Source organism: Phoenix dactylifera, chromosome 4 (assembly GCF_009389715.1).
Source record: "Phoenix dactylifera cultivar Barhee BC4 chromosome 4, palm_55x_up_171113_PBpolish2nd_filt_p, whole genome shotgun sequence".
Classification (NCBI taxonomy): domain Eukaryota; kingdom Viridiplantae; phylum Streptophyta; class Magnoliopsida; order Arecales; family Arecaceae; genus Phoenix; species Phoenix dactylifera.
The window spans coordinates 23,457,466-23,480,481 of NC_052395.1; the positions used below are offsets into that span (position 1 = coordinate 23,457,466).

Here is a 23,016-nt window from a genome sequence, read left to right on the forward strand (position 1 = left end):
GAGAGAGGAAGAGCGAGATTTATTTTTTTTTTTTTTTGGAAAAGGGGGGGGGGGCATGGGCCGCTAATAGAGTAGAGAGGGTAAGGGAGAGGGAGGGTGGGCAGGGGCTGCAGGGATTGAGACCCACAGCCTCCCCGCACTCTCTCTCCCCCTCTCATGCTCTCTCCTTACTCTCTGGCCTATCCTGCTGGATCTCACATTCTCACTGGATCTGGCTGGACTTACCCAAACAGGCCCTCAAACTACTCCCAAATGAATGCAAATTTGTTTCAGATGCACCTTAATTGAATTTATCTTGTTACTGCTGTCCCCTTTTATATTGCTTTATGTGCATAGATAATTACAAAGGGCAGCTATGTAAGAGAGGCTTATGAGGTTGATACAAGTTTTCAGGGGGTGTGCGTGTGTGTTTGTGTCAACATTAGTTATTTCCTTCTACATCTTCGCCTACCAAAACATGCATACTAACAGTAGCCTGCGGAATGGGGATCTAACTAACCTATTTTCAGATGATGGCTCCTAAATCATGTAGAGAGTATACCAGTAAGTATTAACTAAGCACATAACAAATCAAGAAGGAATACTTTCTTTGTTGTCCGCTTATGTGATGCCAAAGAAGTTTAAAGACAATATCTTACTTTCTAAGCTATGTGGAAAAAAACAGTATCTCTTACTAGAAAATTTCTCAGATTTTCTCATGTATTTGCGTTGCAAGCTTCCTCATGAGAATTCTTCCTTGGAGTGAAACTTCATCCATTTAATTCTAAGAATAGAAGTTTAAAGATGAAGTAACTAACTCATAGAAATTTAAAGATGAAGTAACGAACTCATGTCCAATAAGAATGTATCTTAACTTTCAGAATAATTCTTCCAAAATTGTTTGACATGAATTTCTTGGAGACTTTTGTCCACACTCATACCATCTAAATAGGTTCTCCATCAATTCGTCCTCAATGTGCAACTCTCCCATCTATCCTATAATCATAATCATTGAGCCTTTTCCCAACTATTCAAGGTCGGCTTTGTGAATCCTCCATTGCCAAGTACTCCTATTTAAGACCACCTCTGATATTATTCCAAGCTTCTCCATACCCTTCCTCGCAACCTCTATATATGTTACTTTAAGTTTTCCTCTCTTTTTCTTACCACTTTCAATACAAACCAAAGTACCCATCCTTAGTGGAGTCTTCTCAGATCTTTGTTATGTATGTCCATACCATCTTAATTGATTTTCCATCACTTTATCATTAATTTGTGAAACTCCTACAACACCTCTAATATATTCATTTTTTATTTTATCCTTTCTAGTTTTACCACACAACCATTAATATTCTTATTTCTGCTACATTCAACATGTTTTCAGCTGTCCCACCTAACCCAATTTTTTAATCGCCTTAGATTCCTAATTTTAGGACACATCATCTCAACATTCTCACAACATTCTGAACCATACAACATTCAGATTTTGATCATCATTTTATAAGTTTCTCATGACACCATAAGCACTTCTCTACTTCATCCGTTTGGTTTTATTCATATTATGTATAAATGCACTTATCTTTAAATACCTAGATCCTAGAAGATAAAAGCGACAAAACTAAGGAACCTCTTGTCCATCAATGATTGAGCTTCGTCTTCTTCTCTATCTCCCCTAATTTGCAGCCAGTGTTAGCTTTTCATTCTATTTTTTTTGGTCCTCATCCTTTTAAGGCTTTTGCAGAGTTTCGATTTAGCAGTTAACCTTGCTTCATAGTTTAACATTAAATCATGTGCAAATAGCACAAAGTACGGTAAACTTCTTGAATATCTACTGCAATTAATTTATTGCCTAGTGTAAAGAAATTTGAGTATAGTGCCAAACCTTGAATTAGGTCCACCATGATGGAAAATTCAACTGTTCTGCAGCAAATAATCCTGATATTTATCATTTGTCCAGCACAAGCGTCCATGATAATCTTCAATGTATCCTTTATGCTCATCTACAACTTCAACAAATTGCTTATCTACGCCATTCATTCTTAATTTCTTGCAGCCATCAAATTACCTCTCAGCACAGTTTATTAGTTTATCATATGTTTTCTTCATGTTAGTGTAAGAATAAGACTTCGCATCCTTCCACAGGCTATGATAACGCAGATAGCAAAAGATCAGAAATTTAGAAAAGAAAAAGTGTTCCAACATGATACATAAATAGATTAGTTTGAAACATAGTGGATACAAACATTTCCTCATAGTTGTATCTCTGCCCTGATGTAAGAAACAGCCATTTCCTTGCGGCGATATTTCTAATTAAAATAGCAATAAAGGCCAGGTTGCCGTTTGCCTCCCTTATCAAGACATATGGAATACAAGTTAATCAGGTTGAGAAGCCAGTTTACCAGAAAGGTAGCCTATAAGGTGTTATCAGAAAACAAACACATTTGGATGTGACTTTGATTCAGCAAATAATCAGTGTAAACCAACCCCACCCCCCAACCCAAAGTTCCAACACATAAACACACAATTATACCTTTTTTTTCTTTTTTTTTTCTTTTTTTAAGTGTACGACACTTTTAAGCATTCAATGTGTATTTCATTCCACAATATCATCCTTTCTCATTCATACCGTAAAGAAATACCTATAGCCTCCTCTGTCTATTATCCTAACAAAAAACAACAACATGGTTAAGTTACTGTTTGTTTCCAGAGAAAATACGAGAAGAGGAGTTAGATCATGCCTGTGATGTCCATTCACCATCAAGTAAATAAGAGTTGTGGAATAAAATGATGCAATTTTAAAAATGTAACACCATGTTAGAAAATTTTTAAAAAAAGAAGAAGAAAAATCAAGATCCTTAACCTCACCAACCGAATTTCCGATTTAAATAGCATTCGACTCTACAAACGATGAAAGCTAAAAACAAGGAGCATAAATCAAGCGGATTTCTTCTTCGATTTGAGCATGACATACCCAACAAACACGCTCAAGAAGCTGAGAAGCGCGATCCCGGCAAACACGGGTATCAGGATGGCATATTCTTGGGGCAAGAAGTATCGGTGTATAAAGTGATCGCTCTCCACAAACGGCTGCAAGAAAAAATCGCACACCCAAACCCCGCAAAAATCAATCGACTGGGTCTTCCAAGAGATCAAGAGACCCCCAAAACGAATCGAAACACAGAGAAGAAGGTAACGAAAAAAACGAACCAGAACGATGACCCAGAACGTATAATAAGTGAATATCGACAGGCTGATGGCTGATAGCAAGAACCCTACCGCCTTGTCCGCCAACTCCATCACCTTTATCCGTATCGGATTTGTGCCCTAACTACTTAAAAAAAAAAAATCACAGACACCAAAGAAAGAAAAAATAAAGGAGAGAAAAATATCTAAATGAGAAGATATAAAACCATTTATCCGGAACGTTTGTATATAAACGAGGAGGAAGAGAGCCGCGGAGAGAGAGAAAAGAACCTTAGAGAGAGACGAAGCCGTTCTCTTTTCCAGGCCAACGTCGCGATGCAGGAAACAGAGATGGGATCTCCCGATTTTGGAACACAACCCGTTGGGCTGCGCCGGCTTCAGCTATTCAATTAATTTCAACCTTCTGAGCCCATTGTGCATCAAGTACAGAATGAATTTTTTTTATTTTTTTATTTTTTTTACAAACACACCCTCCTAAATGTTAACTTTTGTATAAATATTATTTTAAAATTAATATTTACTTATATTTCCCCACTAAACATTTATTTTGTATGTATATCATTTTTTTTTTTTGGCATATCTACCCATGCCATCCTTAAGAAGTTAGAGGTTTAAAATTAAAATGATGAAAATACCCTTGACGAGTGTTAAAATTGGTTGAAATAAAAAAAATAAAATTAGAATTTTTTTATATAAACCCTCCTATATGTGTGAAATTACATGATTATCCTTGCAAAGTATTGTTTGTATATATACCCTTATAAATATTTCTTTTTACATATCTATACATTAAGGATATTTCAGTTATTTTTAATTTTAAACCATTAATTTTTTGACGGTGTTAGATGGTATGGGCACATATGCAAGAAAAAGAAAAAATAAAGAGTATACATACAAAATAAGTATTTTATAATAATATGCAAATTTCAATGTTTATGAGGATATGTACGCTACAAAATTTTTTTTATTGTTGTTTTTGATACAGGAAAGGAGACAAGACGTGGGGGCAGCCATAAAACAATTCTAATAGCCATTGGGTCTGAAGAGTTTCATCTACAGCTACTCTAACACTTGACTAAGTATTGAAGCATTAGCAAAGAAAAGTGAGATTAACTTCAGACCTACAAAATCATGGTGGCGAGGGTCTACACCGGTAGATGTAATCACCCTTACCAATGTTATGAGTATCTAGACTCCAAATCAATCTCATAGAAAGTAATGCCTCACCAAGTTGATTTTAAGTATAGTTAAAATGAACATAAGATAATAAAAATTTCATTCCATCAAATTGATCAAAGCAATAAAAACAGAGATAAAAAATAATAGTCATCTTTGTTGTGTATGCCCTTAATCGATATTTATGTCATTGTAGCATTGCATACTACTGTATTCTAATAATATATTTATTAAAATATTGAGTTGGTTCAATTCATGGTTTGACATATCAAGGTTCTTCAAAACAAACCCAACTTAACGATCTAATTCTTTAAATTTGCTAAAATTTTACTCTTTCCATTAAATATGAGTCAAGATTAGATAATCTAGAGTGGGGTAGCCAGCATGTAATCCAACTTTGATGGTAGATATTTGAGATATATCTTTCCATCTAGTTCTTTTCTCTCTTTTTTTTGACAAATTTCCAACTTTAAAGGCAAGATAAATTCACATTATGGAATAAATGTGCTGAAAAAATAACTTCACAATTTGTGCCCATTTTTCAATCAAGGGGGCTGAGATGCTAGAGAAGGAGAGGGCATCGGTCCAAATCTAGGGTTCAAGTCTGAGCTCACCTTTTTCGGGAAAAAAATAGGGTACCACATTCTACCCAAAATAGAATTTAGTCCCATATATTGTCGTATTAATAGCATTGTTAGTTCATTCAATTTGCTGCCTCTTCGTGAAATCATCTTCACATCATTTTCTCTAAGTCATCTGAAATAACAAAATCTTTTTGGATGTCCATCATTCACAAAAATTTGTTTTTCACTGCCTAAAAATTTCAAACCTGGATTTATAATTCATTTTAACAAATTGTTTACCTCAACCATTCTGTGGACTGCTAAAAATGCTTTTAGATAATTCTATCTTTCCTAATATTTGCTCAAAAATCTTCACCTGACATTGAATTTTGCATCCTTTTTCTGCTACAAAGCACATGAAAAATACATATCACTCCCAGGCTTTTTGATGGATTTAGGGGGAAAAAAATAAACTCCATACAAATAAAAATCATATGGTTTTTTTTCCCGATTTTATTTCCAGCCCGGTTCTTTTAAGCCAGAACGGACACGACAAAGGCTATAGGCGTAACTTCATGAAATTTGGCATCTCAGGGGCATCTCCGTCGTCCTCAAAAAGCTCAAGACCTCGTCCCGACCGCCTCTGAGTCCGCCCCCTCTTCCGTTCCTCTCTGCCCAGAGCCGGGAAGAAGAGGAAGAACAAAAAAGGGTTTTTAAAACCAAAAAAAAATCAGAGAGGAAGAGGGGAAGGGGAAGGCAAACAAGAAAGAAAAATGTCAAAGAAGAAATCTTTCAGCGGATCGACGACGATGACGCTCAAAGACTTCCACGGCGGATCCATCCCCTCCGAACTCCCCCTCCCCTCCGCCCCCGGCGTGTACTCTTCTCCCCCTTACATAATTACCCGTCCTTACCCTGAGCCCTTCTTGGAACGCTCTCTCTTCCCCTAAACCCTAGATTTCCAATTCCCCAAACCCTAATCCTTTGATCCTTTTTTTTTTCTCTTTTTTCTTGCAGCTCCGTGAGGCCTCCGGATCGGCCCGGCGCTTGGGGCCCCGCTGCGATTGGCGCCGCCGCGAGGGCCGACCACCACCGCCCCCGCCCCGGATCTGCCGGCGGCGCCACTGGCAGCGGCTCCCGGGCGTTCGACGAGCGGCCGCCCGCGTTTCTTTCCCACCCCGCCCACATCGGTCGCCACTTCGACGAGGACGAGCGCAAGCCCTTCGACGCCTCCTCCGCCCCCCGCCGCTTCACCACCGCCGACCCCGCCCGCCCCGCCCCGCCGGCCGCCGCCAGATCCGACCAGAAGCGCCCGATCTCGAGCCCGGTGACCCAACCGTCCCCCGTCTCTGGGTTTCCCCCTTCCTCCGGCAACACCGTTGGTCCCGCTCCGAATGCTTGGGCTGCGAGGAAGGAGCCTGGGAGCGAGCCGCTGCCCGCCCATTCCACCACCACGATGTGGTCCGCCTCGAGGCTCGCGCAGGCCAGTGCGGTCGAGAAGGTCTCATCGGGCCGATGGCAGTCAAAGCCGCCTGAGGTGGAGGTCATCAGATTTCAGGAGACAGAAGTTTTGGATCGGAGGTTCGGTGACAGCGTTCGCATCGTTGATGACGGGGATTGGGACGACGAGAGGGAGAGGATAAGGTCCATGGCATACCCTGAAGCCAAGGAGAGAACTTTACCTGGTTTTTATACTGATGGGGCTCGGGACTGGGAGCGGGTGAGATCTCCAGTCTATCCAGAGGTGAAGGAAAGGAACGCCGCAAACTTATGTAATGAAGGGGCTCGTCCAGTGTCCAATGAGGGGCGATTCAGTGGATCGCAGTTGCATCAGCAAGGACCGGTGGAAGTATTGGAGCGTCCGAAGCTGAAGCTACTCCCAAGGACCAAGCCGTTGGAGCCTTCCTCTGAGACACAGGGAATTGATGACAAGCAGGTATTCTGTTGTTTCAATCCTTTAAAAATGGTTGCTTGAATAAAATTGGAGTTGCTTACTTCCTCCTATCATTCAATAAATCGGCTCTTTTAGGATGCTGGATTTCTTTTTTTGAAGAACAATGCCTGTTATCTGGTCAATCATGCAGGGATATCAGCCACCTGTGAGCTCTGTGCAGGTTGAAAGTGCTCATGAAATGCATGTAACTACAAATCCACCGAAACCGGGCTCCGCTGGGGCTGATTCTGAGAGTCGGGCTGTTGAACGTCCAAGACTGAACTTAAAACCCCGCTCCCTGCCTGTTGAGCAGTCAGATGAAAGTGCTGAAAGAGAGAGGTTAGAAATCTTGCTTTTTTCTTTGTCATCTTATGTTGTTCTTCATTGTGCTCACTTGTTTTTGTAGTCATGGATGGTGTCTTTTCCAGCTACTGAGGGTTCTTGTTATTTCGATGCACAATGATCTTAACATTGGCGATTAAGTAAAACTTAGGATGATTCTGCCAATAGAAATTCTTTCTTTATCTTGTAAATATCTATCTTATGGCACAAGTATCTTGAAAAGTTGATAGGATCTTGAAACATAGAAATTGATTTTCCTTAACCTGCTTTCTCATGTCCTTTAAGGTTCTCAAGTTGATGATTTAAATCAGCTTCAAGTGGCTAAGGATTTTAGATAGGAAGGATAAATGGCAAAAGAGTGACTAGCATTCAATTTATGAAGGTTGACGATATTTGTAACAACCTAGAGCCTCACCTAAAAAGGCTAGTCAGAAGGTATTATGTGGTTTCTTGGTCCTATATAAGTACCTAAGATTTACCTAGTGCATAGCTGATGCGGGACTAAACACATGCCTGCACGAATCCTCACAATATATCAATGTATTACTATGCTAGGGTGATTGAAGTACATCAAAATATTATTCTGATACTCTAAAATCATTTTTTTTAAATGCAAAATATGTTGAATCCCCAATTGTTGAATCAGCCTTATACAAAATTATACGGATTTTCAACCAATTTGCTGTATCGTGGACTTCCATCGCCTATCTGGGCTTCTCTTTACACTTGCTAAGCTAAACTGCTGGGCTAGAGAGTTAACATGAGACTTGAAGGTTGGATAGGTAATGTACTCTTTATGCAGTAAGTTGGTACAGACAAATGCTTTGCTCCATGACATTTCCTTACTGAATATCTCCTTTCTAGCTTCTTTTATCAGCTGCATAAACTTTGATATGGAACTCTCAGTATGGAAATGCCTCAGAACAATGAGAGATTATGTGCTTAAGGAGTTTGGAGGAGAATCCTGAAACTGAGAACTATGAATAAAGCTGTGCCTAGAAAATTAATATGGAGACTGCTTTCGATATATAAAGGTCTGTGACTTGAGTGGATGTTATTGAAACACAAGGAAGCTGCCTTGGGATCTATTAGGAAAGTGCTAAAACATATTCAATTTGAAGAGCTGTAGTTTAGTCCTTTATCTCTTGCTATTAACTTTGGAATATGGATTAAATTGTATGTGGGAGGTCAATTTGATTTTTGAGTTATTATTTGCTCTGCCTTTTGAATTATTGCACCCTATTTTAGGAAGAATGACATTGGTGTAAGGACACGTCACACATTCTACAAAAAGAAGCTTGATGCTTTTGGTGTCTTAAAAGATAAAATAATTGCATAAAGATGCAGCTTGATGATGTTGATAATCTTTCCAGAACACTGATAACAGTACTGTCTGGATGTGTTTGTCTGGCTGATATTGGACCTGTTCAAGTGAATTCTTAGTGAATTCAGATTTGATTTCTGATAGCTTGATCTATGTAAAAAAAAGGCTGGTCTAAGACCCTGTTTGGGGGAGCTTTTGGAGGGCCAAAAAGTACTTTCTGGCCCTCCAAAAGTACTTTTAGATAAAAAATAATGTTTGGTAAAATTTTCAAAAAACTGTTTCAGCTTTTGCGGGAAGCTAAAAACAGCTTTTGGGGAGAAGCTCCAATTTGGAGCTTTTCGAAAATACTTTTTTCAGCTTTGTCGGGAAGCTGTTTTTTTGATTAAAATACCCCCATTTAAATCTCACTTTTTTTCCCAAAACCCTCATCCCGCCTCTTCCTCTCTCACCCATCCTCTCCCTCTCCCTCTTTATCTTCTTCTTCCTCTCAACGCCGTCGCTTCTGTTCCTTCTTTCTCTTCTTTTTTTTTCTTTTTTTTTATTTTGGGAGCTCATGGCTGCCCACGGTGGCAGCCACCATGCCGGCCACCACCCATGGCCGGTGACCCCTCGATATTTCAACGAAATAAAATAATAAATAAATAAATAACTAAATAAAATAAATAAAAAGAAAAATAATGAGTGAGTGGCAAATAATCTGATCTAAATAAATAAATAAATAAAAATATTAGTATTTATTTAACTAATTCTATCACCTAGCCAGAAAATTTGTTAGAGAGATAAATGGTCATTAGAAGGATGAAAAATTAATTTACACTAATAATTATAATATTTTATATATTTATTATTGTATTATACTATAAATATAATATTATATTACATTATATCATAATACATTGATATGTTATGTTAAATAATTTAATATTATATTAAATTATTATTCTATAATACATAATGTTATAGTACTATATTATAATAATATTATATTACATTACATTAATATTATATTATATCATATATTTATGTATTAATACATATTATATTTTATTATGCTCTGTTATATAATACTGATAATGTCCTTTATGGTCATTTTGTCACACAAAAGTACTTTCTTAGTTTGTTTACCAAACACATGTTAAAGTGCCACAGCACTTTATAAATGTAGTTACCAAGCAGCAAACAACTTTTTATAAACGCTCTGCTTCAGACAGCTCTACTTCCAACAGTTCTACTACTAACAGCTCCCCCAAACAGGGCCTAAGTAATGTCGGACGGTTGGGATTTTTGTTTTTAAAGATAAAGGAGGGTAGAAGAAACAATCGGTCTTAGCTGTTTGAACTTGAGGCTGTAAAGCTTCCCTTTACCTCTTGACAAAGCCTCATGGTTGCATCATTTTGAATACCACCTGAACCTTAAAGGACGGGCTGTCAATATTCTTCGAGATTTGCAAGTTTTAGTTTAAAAAAACCCTCCCAGACCTAATTGCCTTAGTTGTCAGGCAATTTGGAAAGATAGAACATAAGGATCCTAATGATGAATCTTTTTTCTTTTTGATGTTTAATAAGATAAAATTCTTCTCGTGAGCATCATGGAGCAAAGATAGATGATCGTCACCAGCATTTATATGAAGAATTGACGAAGCCATCTAAAGGTAGTGTTGATTTTCTCTCCTAATGGACTGGCAACAACAACTAGTAACACTTATCATTTGTTTTCTTGCTTTATTTTTGACTCTTTAAACCAAGGGTGCTGGAACAACTTCCTTGACGCTACGTAGTTGTGCTTAGTAAGGACTATTGTTCTTGGAACTTATATGGTTCATTTATGGTCTTTTCTTGTAATGTTAATAAAGGTGTTACCTTTTAATCTAGTAAATATTAATTACATTTATTAAAAAACTCACCTTGGCGCATCAAATATTCTACCATGATTTTAGATAGAGTTGCTATTTAGGGATCACTTTTATCTCTCTAGAATTGCAATGGTTATCTGGTTTTTTTCGACAAATCATGGGAATTTTTCAGGGTATACTAGTAAAACTTGAGATTTTAATCATCTTTTGTCATGATTATCTTTCTTTGCCCCTTTCGTACTCCACCTTTTCATGTGGTGGCAGTCCTTGAACTTGTTAGAACCTAGTCTTTGTTTTTCCTTCTTCAAATGGCTAGTAAAGTTAAATTTAGAAGTGTCTTAACAAACTTGTGGGCTGTCCATAAAGAGCATATTAGAGAAAATGAGCTTATAATTTGGAGAAAACTTGCAAAATAAGACTCAGAGGTTTGGAGATTTAACAATTGGACAATATGGACTTGACCTTTTCTATAAATGCTGCTTGTAAAATTGATGATGGTATGGACTGATTGTGGAAGAAAGCTCTTGAGTAAATACTATCAGGAAAATTGCTGTTCATAAACAACTTCATACAATTGCTTTTAAAGATCGAGGTACGCCGTACCAGCCCAAACCGAATGGTACGGGGCGTACTGTACCGATTCAGTATTCGTACTCGGTGCAGATGACGTACTAACACTCGGTATGCTAAAAAATTCTGTACCGTACTGACACTGTGCTAGTGTGGCACCGGTACGGGATCCGGTACCGAGACGGCAAATCTGGTTAAAGATGGTCAAATTGCTATTATTTTTTAAAATTATTGTCAGGTTAAAGGTATGGCTGTGCAAATGTTATTATTTATTTGGTTGCTGATTGGAGGATCTGACAATTTCCTAAGCATTTCCAGACATCTCTCTTATTGCTAAGAAGCAGTGCCCTTTAGCAAGATACTGATTTTGAACAAAGTCAACTTTGAAGTTGTACCGTGCCTAACTAGTGTTACTTATACAGCTAACAAGGTGTCTATGAGGATCTACAGTTTCCAATGAGTCCAACATAAAGGCACTTTTGAATTATACAATATATAAAAATAATGCAAACATGTTAAAAAGTGGTAATAGCTGGAGTAAATTGTTGATAATTGCACTTTTTATTTACAAAATTTACATTCATGCCATGATAATATTGAAGAAAAGAAGAAACAGATGAATGGTAGAATAACTTAGTTTTATTTGGTTGCTGATTGGAGGATTTGTCAATTTCCTAAGCATTTCCAGACATCTCTCTTATTGCTAAGAAGCAGTGCCCTTTAGCAAGATACTGATTTTGAGCAAGTCAACTTTGAAATTGTACCGTGCCTAACTGGTGTTACTTATACGGCTAACAAGGTGTCTATGAGGATCTACAGTTTCCAATGAGTACAACATAAAGGCATGTTTGATTTATACAATATATAAAAATAATGTAAACATGTTAAAAAGTGGTAATAACTGGAGTAAATTGTTGATAATTGCACTTTTATTTAAAAAATTTACATTCATGCCATGATAATATTAAAGAAAAGAAGAAGCAGATGAATAGTAGAATAACTTGGACACTTTGGGCTGATTGTTTGGCAATAGGTATTGAAGTGAATTAGTTTCAATAATGTCTTTAGAAACTCACTCGAAAAGCTGTTTCTTATATTGACATTTCAAGATGATATATGTAGGACGCTTCACTTTTGGAGGGCCTTGTTGTGCAGTGTCATATAACATTCAAGTGCTGAAAGCATCAAATTCCAGAATCCTGAAGTGTACACTTGTCTAGGTAACGCTATGTGCAAAGCTTAGAAAAAGTTGGGAGAGTAAAGAGTCTAAAGAAAATTAAGCCACATCGATAAGCTTGTTATCAATGTTGAGTGTTCATAAATGGAATAACCATTGGCCTGCAAACACCATATTCAATGCCATTGGCATACTCCTGAGCAGGAAGTAATTGACAACCATGATCATTATCTAATCAATCAACCATGAAATTCAGTTCTTTTTATCATACATTCCTTTCTTATTGTAAAACCATGAAGAAATGGTTGAATCTTGCTTAACCTCAACGATGTACTTTTTTTAATGATTTAAGTGTGTAGGATTTAGGCACAATGTTGTGGATTGCCTTACTGTTTCATGGAAAAAAAGTGGATGCGAAGACTAATTTTAAATATCTATTTCTCGTTTGCACCTTCTAACATAGAAAGTATCAGATATTTAATTACATTTCCAATATGTGTTTGGAAACCAACAAAAGATATCTTTTGCAGGATATTTCATCAAGAGAGTTTGATTGTCGCAATCTCTCTTTTAGTCTTCATCATTCTTATTTATAAATGAATGTTCTCATGATCCCATCCTTGTAATTACTACCTGACTGTATTACTTTTTGTTTCAATAATGACACGTTGATTGGATTCATGCTGTAACATAAACAGACAAGTCAATGTATTATCATACATGAAAAAATGCATCCATGTATGAAGGCCTAGAGGCATGAAGGAATGCTATTGTGTTTTAGCTTCATTTTAGGATTATTTATGAAAATTGGAAGTATGATGGATTTTTTCATAACGAAAATATAATTGGGATATAACTGTTGGCATTAATTACTTTTTTGTTCCATAAAAGACGGAAAATCATGGTGTCAGACATTAAGTGCAAGATAACAAAAGGAAAATGGTTAGTTATCAGCCAGAATTACAAGATTAATGATCTATGGAAGGGAATGAAGCATAATGGTGTTAAAAGTGGGTAAGTTTATGGATCATGATTGTGATTTGAGGAATGTAACAAGTTATGATGAGATTGTTGGTTTTGTGACAAAATCCAAGTTTGAAGTAGTTTGTTGCAAATCTAAGGACAACCTTATTGAGCTTCATTTTCTAAGGCCATATTTGTAAAAAGAGATTGATAGCCCCTGTCAGTGGTTGCTGTGTGTAGAGAGCTGTGTTTTATGGAGGTATGCTGATGGACAACTGAAATTTCTAGAGATCAACTATTGTAAGGAAGCAGTTTGTCTCGAAGGTGCCTGTATTCATTATTCATATGTATCAATGGTGCATCCTATGTGGGTCCAAATAGGATCAAACAGTCCTTATAAGTTGTGATGATCCAAGTATCATGAATCAAGGTGTATGATTCACAATGTCTGTTGGATCTTCATCCATAGATCACCTAGCACACATTGCTAGTATTTGCAATTTTTAGGTATGCACAGGGTAAGCACTGCTTATGACGAAGTTTGTAATTGTGAATATTCTGGATAGGAATTGAAGGGTAACATAGTATTTTAAGAATTGGATTAGGATGATGAGTAGTTTCTCAGTGAGATGGCTGAGGATTTAATGATCATGATGCACTGCAATGTAGTTTTTGACAAACTGAAATTTGATGTGCATCCTTTCTACTTTTCACCATTATACGTGTCTTGGTGTGTTTGCATATATCAGAAGTACAATGTATTCTCCCAAAGATTCTTTACTTGATACAAAAGATATCTTTTGTAAATGTTTCTCATTTGAGGAAGAGATTGTCGCTTAAAATTCTAAATTTGATGAGGAACAAGTCTATGATGAAAGATAAGATTCTTTGGAAGTGCATAATGATAATTTGTTAATTGAGATGATGAAGGATGTCCTCGTGCCAATCTATAAGGGCCCTCAACTTTGTAAATTTATCAATAGTATACCTTATAGATAAGTTATCCTTCTCTGCGGAGGTAGGAAGTTTCAAATACATCTTTGGTCTTATTTATAGAGCTTCTGTTTGTATGTCCTTATCGATCCCTGTAGGCAGTTTCAATCTAGGCTCCCATGTGAAATCCTTATATCTTTGGAGTAAATCAATTGTAGTCTAGATGCAAGCGGTATCGTCTGATAACAATTGGTAATAGATTATTGATTCTTCAACCTGCTTATTTCCATTGATTAACTAACTTGAGATTGAAGAACTTGATAATCATTCATTTGTTGGCATATTGATGACTTAATTTATCTGATCTTGGAATCACTGACTTGACCGTGTTAAGCTGTTGAATATGAGAAAAACACTTATCCCTTAAAGTGGATTATGGTGGGTTTTATTTTAAACAAGGAAATGCTGAAAATAGCTAACCTGAATTCCCCTCCTTGTATTTGACTCAATTCAGAAGCAACCTTTCAAAGCCAGGCCTAAGACATACCGGGTGATAAATCATGAATTTGAATGTATGATGGTTTCTTCTTGTTTCATGTGTGGGTGAGTCCCGGTCTTTCTGATGTTATTTTGGGTTTCTTTTAATTATGAAATTGATGTGTTACTTGAAGATTGATTAAATTTTTTAGTCTCTTAGGGCTTAATAACATTGCCATTATCTGCTGCTCCAAATGCATGTGTTCATTTATTCATGTGTATCCATTGATGCGATTATTTTATTGTCTTCTTACTTTTGATGTGCCTTTTTGTGCATTTCTTACCAATGACTATGTTGGTATCTGCAGCCGCACATGCATGTATATGTCCATTCATTCATGTGCCATAGTGTTTTCAAATGACACTATGCTGATCATTTATGCATGCACATTTGTGCATACATTGCTCCTAAAATCCTAAATTTTGCTGTATATGCTGATATATACCGAAATTTAAAATTTTCATTTCCCCTTTAGCCATTCATTGTGAATGTTTTCCATTGTAGCAATCTTTTGTGATCGATGTGCTCTAATATGTTATGAGTTGTAACTTAAAAGAACTTGTTATAGATGTCTTATTGACACTTTCACACTTACCAAGAATAGGCCATTAATCTGTCTCTCTCTCTATCTCTCTCTCTCTCTCTCACACACACACACACATGCATGTATGCATACATGCATGCACTATTCATGTATTGTGCTCAATGGCTCATGGAGTGTGAATCAAATGACTTATAATAAGACTTTTTGAAAATGTAGAATGTCAATCATCTTCTTAACAATTTTGTAATCTATTTCTTGCTGTAGGCAAACTGTGTTTGGTGGTGCCCGCCCACGAGAAGTTGTAAGTTTCTGCCCTCCATATTTGAAATGGTGAAAAGAGAGCTTCTTCTATGTCTCAGCATCTACACACACCCACTAAATTTATTGCTTTTCCCAAGAGCTTTCTTTTGAATATATATCTCGTGATGATCTATTGTAGGTTTTGAAGGAGCGTGGGATTGATGTCGTTGCTCCTAATGATCTTGACATGACTGAACCAGCTAATAGGTATTGATTTTTTCCAACGGCTAAATACTCTGCATGTATCTTTTTTTTTTTGGGTTAATTTGAATGATCTATGCATTGTCAGTTCAGAGAACAAACGAAATGCTTTGTGGAGTAATGGACAATAGCATCTTACTTGCTATATACTTCTCATAATGGTCATTGCAGTTATAGTTGTAGAGGCTAGAAGGTTACTATGAGATATTGTGACTTAGGATGTTGCTTTACTGATGGGTTAGAGGATCAATGGTTAACCTGAAATGCCGAGATGGATATAAGTGCAATTTATATGATACACCTATTTCCTCTAAATATATGGTAGAAATAGCAAATAAGATTCAGAAAGTTGTAGTTTTTAAATTTTTTTAATGTAATAATTTTGTTATTAAATCCATATTTATTTAACTTGCATGGCCATGTCTGAGATGCTGGTTCATATTTGTATCCTTAAATAATTTTGTTAAAATCTGTCAATGCTCTCTATCTTTTATTACTATTTCTTGTTCTTTCATTGTGCGTCTTTCTATTATTGAATTTGAAGTAAATGCATTGCAGATTATATCCTTCAAGCATGTTATTTTTTTTGTCACCTGAAAATGTTGTGGCCTAACATTTCTGTTCTTTTTGTATTTTCCTTAAATATTATGACCCTAAATTTAAAAATTGTTGCTAAATTTGGAGTTGATATAGTTGGTCACTTTTCTAAAGTTCGTACTTTATCCCATTGTTAGAATTCATCCAGCATCCTAACTTTGTCTGCTGGTGTCTTTTAGAGTTAAAAGTGACCTTCTGAAGACTGACCTGAAGCTGGAGCCTGCTCCTACTGTCCGGCTTGGTGAAAGGACTGAGACCTTTACGCTTGGGCAAAAGGCTGGAAGGGATTTTGAGAGGAAAGACCATCGAGCTGATGTTGAGAGAATGGATGTGCAGAGGAGTTCATGGAGGAACGAGAACCGGAGGGCAACTAGAGAGATTGAAAAGCCAATGGAACAACCACGCCCAGAGCCTGACACCTGGCGCAAACCTGTTGAACAGCCAAAGCCTGATGTCCCAGGGGCCCGCTTAGGGAAAGCAGTCTCTGCATTGGAACTTGCTCAAGCATTCTCAAAGTCAGTGTCTGATGGCAGGTCTGAGAACCGCTTCACTAGCCAACGGAGCCTTCCTGGCCGGACTCAGGTGCCCTTTTCCCGGTTGACAGACAACAGCAAGGTGTTCTACTCCCGGTCCCCCCAAAGACAGATTAATGGCTACTGATCCCTTCTGAATCAGAGAATGGGCTAATGGGAATTCATTCCTACTGCAAAATGCTGGTAACATGGCTGCTGGTATTCTATCTTCACATATTATTGGTCTTATTTTTTTCTATTTTACTTAACCTGGGGGGTTAGGTGGATTGCCTTAGCAACATCCGTGCTGCAGCTTATATCAATGGCAGAGAATCAATTTTTACATCTTTTTTCCAAGAGGGATGGTTAATGAAGAAATCAATCTGTGGCTTTGATTTTTTTGATGACACAGTTGCATCTCATAAGAACTAATGCTGAACTGAGATTGTAACTTCGTGAAACTAATAGATGGAATTTGAACATCATTCTGCATTGCTGACATTATTCAAAACCCTAAACTCGATGATTTGGCAAGGAATGGCTACGAGGTATTTCAGCAGTTCACAATGACACTAGTGGTTGGAAGAACATCTAGCCTCACTGGTGGTTGGAAGAACATCTAGCCTGAAATGGTTGGACGATTGTTGTTTCTGTTGTTTTTGGTTGCCTATTGGCTGTATCGTGGTTCATATTTTTTTTTTTTTGAGCTCATGACTTGCAAGCTGCTTTGAAGGAGAGCTAGCATGCATATTGATTTGCAATGTAGAAGACAAGACACTACCAAAAAGGCTAATATCAACAAAATATTTCAAGCATGGATTCAGACAATGTGATGCAATGTTATCTGGTCACAGTTCAAACAATGATCCCCAGAAAAGAAATCTTTGAAGCATCTTGCAAATCATGAGCTCAAAAAGAAAAATATAAACTACGATACAGTCAATAGGCAACCAACAACAATGAAACAACAACCATCTAATCATTTCAATGCTATGTGATCTGGTCAGTTCAAACGATTATCCCCAGACAAGAAATGAGCTCATGACTTGCAAGCTGCTTTGAAGGAGAACTAGCATGCATATTGATTTGCAAACATCAATGGAGAATCACATAGCATTGAAATGATTAGAGGGTTGTTGTTTCATTGTTGTTGGTTGCCTATTGACTGTATCGTGGTTCATATTTTTCTTTTTGAGCTCATGATTTGCAAGATGCTTCGAAGGTTTCTTTTCTGGGGATCATTATTTGAACTGTGACCAGATAACATTGCATCGCATTGTCTGAATCCATGCTTGCAATATTTTGTTGATATTAGCCTTTTTAGTAGTGTCTTGTCTTCTCCATTGATGTTTGCAAATCAATGTGCATGCTAGTTCTCCTTCAAAGCAGCTTGCAAGTCATGAGCTCATTTCTTGTCTGGGGATAATCGTTTGAACTGACCAGATCACATAGCATTGAAATGATTAGATGGCTGTTGTTTCATTGTTGTTGGTTGCCTATTGACTGTATCGTGGTTCATATTTTTCTTTTTGAGCTCATGATTTGCAAGATGCTTCGAAGGTTTCTTTTCTGGAGATTATTGTTTGAACTGTGACCAGATAACATTGCATCACATTGTCTGAATCCATGCTTGAAATATTTTGTTGATATTAGCCTTTTTGGTAGTATCTTGTCTTCTCCATTGATGTTTGCAAATCAATATGCATGCTAGTTCTCCTTCAAAGCAGCTTGCAAGTCATGAGCTTATTTCTTGTCTGGGGATAATCGTTTGAACTGACCAGGTCACATAGCATTGAAATGATTAGATGGCTGTTGTTTCATTGTTGTTGGTTGCTTATTGACTATATCGTTGTTCATATTTTTCTTTTTGAGCTCATGATTTGCAAGATGCTTCGAAGGTTTCTTTTCTGGAGATCATTGTTTGAACTATGACCAGATAACATTGCATCACGTTGTCTGAATTCATGCTTGAAATATTTTGTTGATATTAGCCTTTTTGGTAGTATCTTGTCTTCTTCATTGATGTTTGCAAATCAATATAGATGCTAGTTCTGCTTTCTTCACCTGGTCTTTTGATTAGCTGACCATCACTAGAGGCTACTGCGGCATTTATGGTGCAGATAATGTATTTGCTCATAATATGGCAGGGTTTTGTTCAGCATTATGTTACTGAATATGTAAAATAGCTTCAGGCACTTATGGTCACTTATCTGTTCCATTGAGCCCATTTATGCGTCACACTCGAGTCTTCCTAGGCGACACAAGATGCACTCTTTGTTTAGTTTAATAATAGTTTGGTGGTCTACTAACTACAGAAAAACAGAAATCTCTTGTCAAACTGATTTTCCAAGGTGATTTTCCTCAGACATATGGACAAAAAAAGCTTTAGTCATTAGTTTGACCTTGAACGTATGATTTCCACTTCAAGCCAGTTATTCGTACTAGTATTTTCGAGGTCTGAAGGTAATTATGTTAAGCCGTCAAAAACTATAGCAATTTTGGCAAATTTATTATTCTAAAGAAGAGATTGAAAATAATTAAATCTTCATTCTGCAGTACTCTCCATCTCCCTCGAGCCATGCTGCCGTCTGAACTGAAGGGTTTGAAATCATGCATGCCGTCAAGGAATTCCCAGCAACATTACATGATAAGCAAATAGATAAATAAAAATAGGCTTTTAAAACAATGGAACAATGTACAGGAGGACTATAAATTTGCAACTACTGTGAAACAATAGATAAAATCACAATTTTCCATCGTCGTCAACATGGCATGATACTTCTTGCTTCTAAATCTTCGCACAGACTGGTGGAGAGCTTCAGAACAAGAAGGGAGTCGGAGCCAATGCAGGCACGACTGTGGAAACTCCATGGTGCCTGAAAAATCAAAAATTTTATTTGAGTTTTTTTTTAATTCACTTGACAGAGAAGTTTTATACCGATCCCACAAACGTTAGAGGATCATGCCAAACATAACTTCAATAGCTGAATTGAAGATGATGATTGGCCTGCCAAATTATACAGTATAGATTTCAACATCTGGAAGAGCCACTATCACTCCGCTTTGAGTATATATTTCTACATGGACTCTGAATCCGCCACCATTATTATCATTCCTAAGCCATCTACTGCCCGAGTGTGCAAAAATAGGAGTACGGAATCACAGCCCAACAACTTTAGCCCAAAAGTAAACACGTGTGGCACTTTTTTGTTAATCAATGTGGGACTAAACTGATCTCCTTCGCCCAACCAATCTCGTGACGTCCTATTAACTCTTAACTTGAGAAAGGAAGACTCTTCCACCCTGCCGGATCCTCCTCGATGCGGATATCTCTTAACAAAGAGCCTGCATAGCTAATAAAGATGGCGATACATAATGAACTCGACCCTGATACCATTTGTTCCAGACTCTTAAGTTCAAAAGTTTTAGCTATTGAGAAGAGATCTGGATTGATAAATCTATTTAGTACTCTTTTAATTAGTCAATATTGAACCACGACAGATCTAACAATAACATGGACAGATAAGTTCAATTGACCAGGTTAACTTGCAGCCATGGCATCTGTCACGCCCCCGCCTCTGCGAGGCACGTGAGGCACCTAGTGCCCACGTGGGGGCCATATGAGGGGGAAACACGGGGCTCCCCTGCCAGATATTGTCCGGTTCTGGGGCTTCACGCAAGCGTCCTTCACCCCTCCCCGGTTTTGCTTTCCTCCCAAAACGCGTTTGCAGGATTTGGAGTCACCCGCCTCATATGCCCAGGCTCTGTAACGAATCTTTCCGATGTGGGACTATTGGGCCTCATACCCTTCCCACCATCGGACAAGAGCCGTCCTCGGCTCTGATACCAAATGTCATGCCCCCGCCTCTGCGAGGCACGTGAGGCACCTAGTGCCCACGTGGGGGCTACATGAGGGGGAAACACGGGGCTTCCCTGCCAGATATTGTCCGGTTTTGGGGCTTCACGCAAGCGTCCTTCACCCCTTCCCGATTTTGTTTTCCTTCCAAAACGCGTCTGTAGGATTAGGAGACACCCGCCTCATATGCCCAGGCTCTAGAACGAGTCTTTCCGATGTGGGACTATTGGGCCTCATACCCTTCCCACCATCGGACAAGAGCCGTCCTCGGCTCTGATACCAAATGTCACGCCCCCGCCTCTGCGAGGCACGTGAGGCACCTAGTGCCCACGTGGGGGCTACATGAGGGGGAAACACGGGGCTTCCTTGCCAGATATTGTCCGATTTTGGGGCTTCACGCAAGCGTCCTTCACCCCTTCCCGATTTTGTTTTCCTTCCAAAACGCGTCTGTAGGATTAGGAGACACCCGCCTCATATGCCCAGGCTCTAGAACGAGTCTTTCCGATGTGGGACTATTGGGCCTCATACCCTTCCCACCATCGGACAAGAGCCGTCCTCGGCTCTGATACCAAATGTCACGCCCCCGCCTCTGCGAGGCACGTGAGGCACCTAGTGCCCATGTGGGGGCCATATGAGGGGAGAACACGGAGCTCAACCCACCTATGTTTGATGGTGGGAAGGGTATGAGGCCCAATAGTCCCACATCGGAAAGACTCGTTACAGAGCCTGGGCATATGAGGCGGGTGACTCCAAATCCTGCAGACGCGTTTTGGAAGGAAAACAAAACAGGAGAGGGGTGAAGGACGCTTGCGTGAAGCCCCAGAACCGGACAATATCTGGCAGGGGAGCCCCGTGTTTTTCCCTTATGTGGCCCCCACGTGGGCACTAGGTGCCTCACGTGCCTCGCAGAGGCGGGGGCGTGACATTTGGTATCAGAGCCGAGGACGGCTCTTGTCCGATGGTGGGAAGGATATGAGGCCCAATAGTCCTACATCGGAAAGACTCGTTCTAGAGCCTGGGCATATGAGGCGGGTGTCTCCTAATCGTGCAGACGCGTTTTGGGCGGAAAGTAAAACCGGGGAGGGGTGAAGGACGCTTGCGTGAAGCCCCAGAACCGGATAATATCTGGCAGGGGAGTCCCGTGTTCTCCCCTCATATGGCCCCCACGTGGGCACTAGGTGCCTCACGTGCCTCGCAGAGGCGGGGGCGTGACAACACCCATATGGAATACCGCATACACCCACACCTTTGACACTCCGATAATCCCTCTCCTGCGATCATCCTTTTGGCCTTTCTCTACTGAGCATCTGCTCTTTTGCCACTCGTAGAATACGGCTGTTTGCTGTTCGTACTAATAACACTCGATGCCAGCTTAAGCCAGGCAAGTGGCGTTCTTCGACCCCTTTCCTTCCAGTACATGTAGCCATCTGGTGGGTTGCAACGCCCGCCGGTCTAATAATTTAATAAAATAGACCGAAAGAGACAGATGGCCGGTTGAACGGTGCGTAAAACAACTCTCACTGCTTGCCGAATCGCCACGTAAAAAAAAAAAAAAAAGGAAGGGAAAGAGAGGAAAAAAAAAAAACACGATTCATTTCCGACGATATCTCTAACGGGGGAAAAAGACCGTGAAATGGAATCATAATGGACAACCACTCGATTCCGATCACACGGTCATGTACTCCTCGCAGGGAATGTCCGCGTAGTGTTTCTATGGGGACGCAAGGCTGAGGCTTTGGTTTACCGGAGCCGGAACACCTACTCGGCGGCATCGCCCCTGGATAAGTCCAGTAGCGCCACGTGGCGGAACCACCAGTACACGGGCGCACGGTCCGCCGTCCTACTCACGGGCTTCCTTATCCGTTCACACAGAGAGAGAGAGAGAGAGAGAGAGAGAGGGAGAGATTACCAGTAGTCGCCTCGCTCCTTGCGAGGGAGAATCCTCCCCGTTGATTTGGCACTCCTCGTCCGCGATGCACCGCCCCCACTCCCACCCTTCGCAGCCACCGGCGCCATCGCAGCCTGGGGGCCGTCCTCGGAGATCGCGACGAGCGACGGCCGCCATGATGGCGAAGCCGTCCCGTGGGAGGGTCTCCGCCGGCGCTTATCAGGGTAGGCGCAGGTCGTCGGGGAGAGCGGCGGTGCCTCCGCGTTCTCCTCCGTCCGCCGCGTTCTCGGCGGAGAGTCCTCCGGTAGCGCGGCTGGACGGCCGCAGGGAACGAACTCCAGAAGCCTCATCTGTCCCCTCTTCCGTTGTTCTCCTCGCAGGGGCAGGACTTTACTGCATATTTACAGCTCTACCATCGGTGGCGGACAGAGGATATGATCGCCGAGTAGAAAGACGAAGATGGCGTCTCCCGGTTGTCTTGGTTCTCTTCATAACGAGCTCCCGGCCAACCTTGTTGACGAATGGAATGACCGAAATGCCCTCGCTCACAGTGTCTTGATGAGG

At 39.6% G+C, this 23,016-nt stretch overlaps 3 protein-coding genes across 5 annotated transcripts; 1 reads left to right on the top strand and 2 right to left on the bottom strand.

Annotated features, from left to right (window-relative positions):
* Positions 1–2,706: 2,706 nt before the first annotated feature.
* On the bottom strand, positions 2,707–3,580 carry LOC103695914 (dolichol-phosphate mannose synthase subunit 2). Of its 3 annotated transcripts, none has more exons than XM_008777360.4 (3): positions 3,454–3,580; positions 3,187–3,307; positions 2,707–3,066 (listed from the first exon to the last, which is right to left on the bottom strand). In XM_008777360.4, the coding sequence occupies exons 2-3, from the start codon at positions 3,274–3,276 to the stop codon at positions 2,914–2,916; spliced, it is 243 nt and encodes an 80-aa protein (XP_008775582.1). In that variant the 5' UTR covers positions 3,277–3,307; positions 3,454–3,580; the 3' UTR covers positions 2,707–2,913. The 3 variants fall into 3 exon arrangements, with proteins under 3 accessions (XP_008775582.1, XP_008775584.1, XP_038981832.1); XM_008777362.3 differs by having other exon boundaries at positions 3,187–3,303; positions 3,454–3,566; XM_039125904.1 differs by having other exon boundaries at positions 3,187–3,310; positions 3,454–3,566.
* A 1,924-nt stretch (positions 3,581–5,504) lies between these two features.
* LOC103695913 (chromatin-remodeling ATPase INO80-like) lies at positions 5,505–17,193 on the top strand. Its single transcript, XM_008777359.3, has 6 exons — positions 5,505–5,799; positions 5,940–6,858; positions 7,007–7,194; positions 15,363–15,399; positions 15,538–15,605; positions 16,376–17,193. The coding sequence occupies exons 1-6, from the start codon at positions 5,696–5,698 to the stop codon at positions 16,854–16,856; spliced, it is 1,797 nt and encodes a 598-aa protein (XP_008775581.2). The 5' UTR covers positions 5,505–5,695; the 3' UTR covers positions 16,857–17,193.
* A 2,042-nt stretch (positions 17,194–19,235) lies between these two features.
* LOC103695912 lies at positions 19,236–22,925 on the bottom strand. The gene is made up of 2 exons (XM_008777358.4): positions 22,474–22,925; positions 19,236–19,584 (listed from the first exon to the last, which is right to left on the bottom strand). The coding sequence occupies exons 1-2, from the start codon at positions 22,800–22,802 to the stop codon at positions 19,527–19,529; spliced, it is 387 nt and encodes a 128-aa protein (XP_008775580.2). The 5' UTR covers positions 22,803–22,925; the 3' UTR covers positions 19,236–19,526.
* Positions 22,926–23,016: the final 91 nt, after the last annotated feature.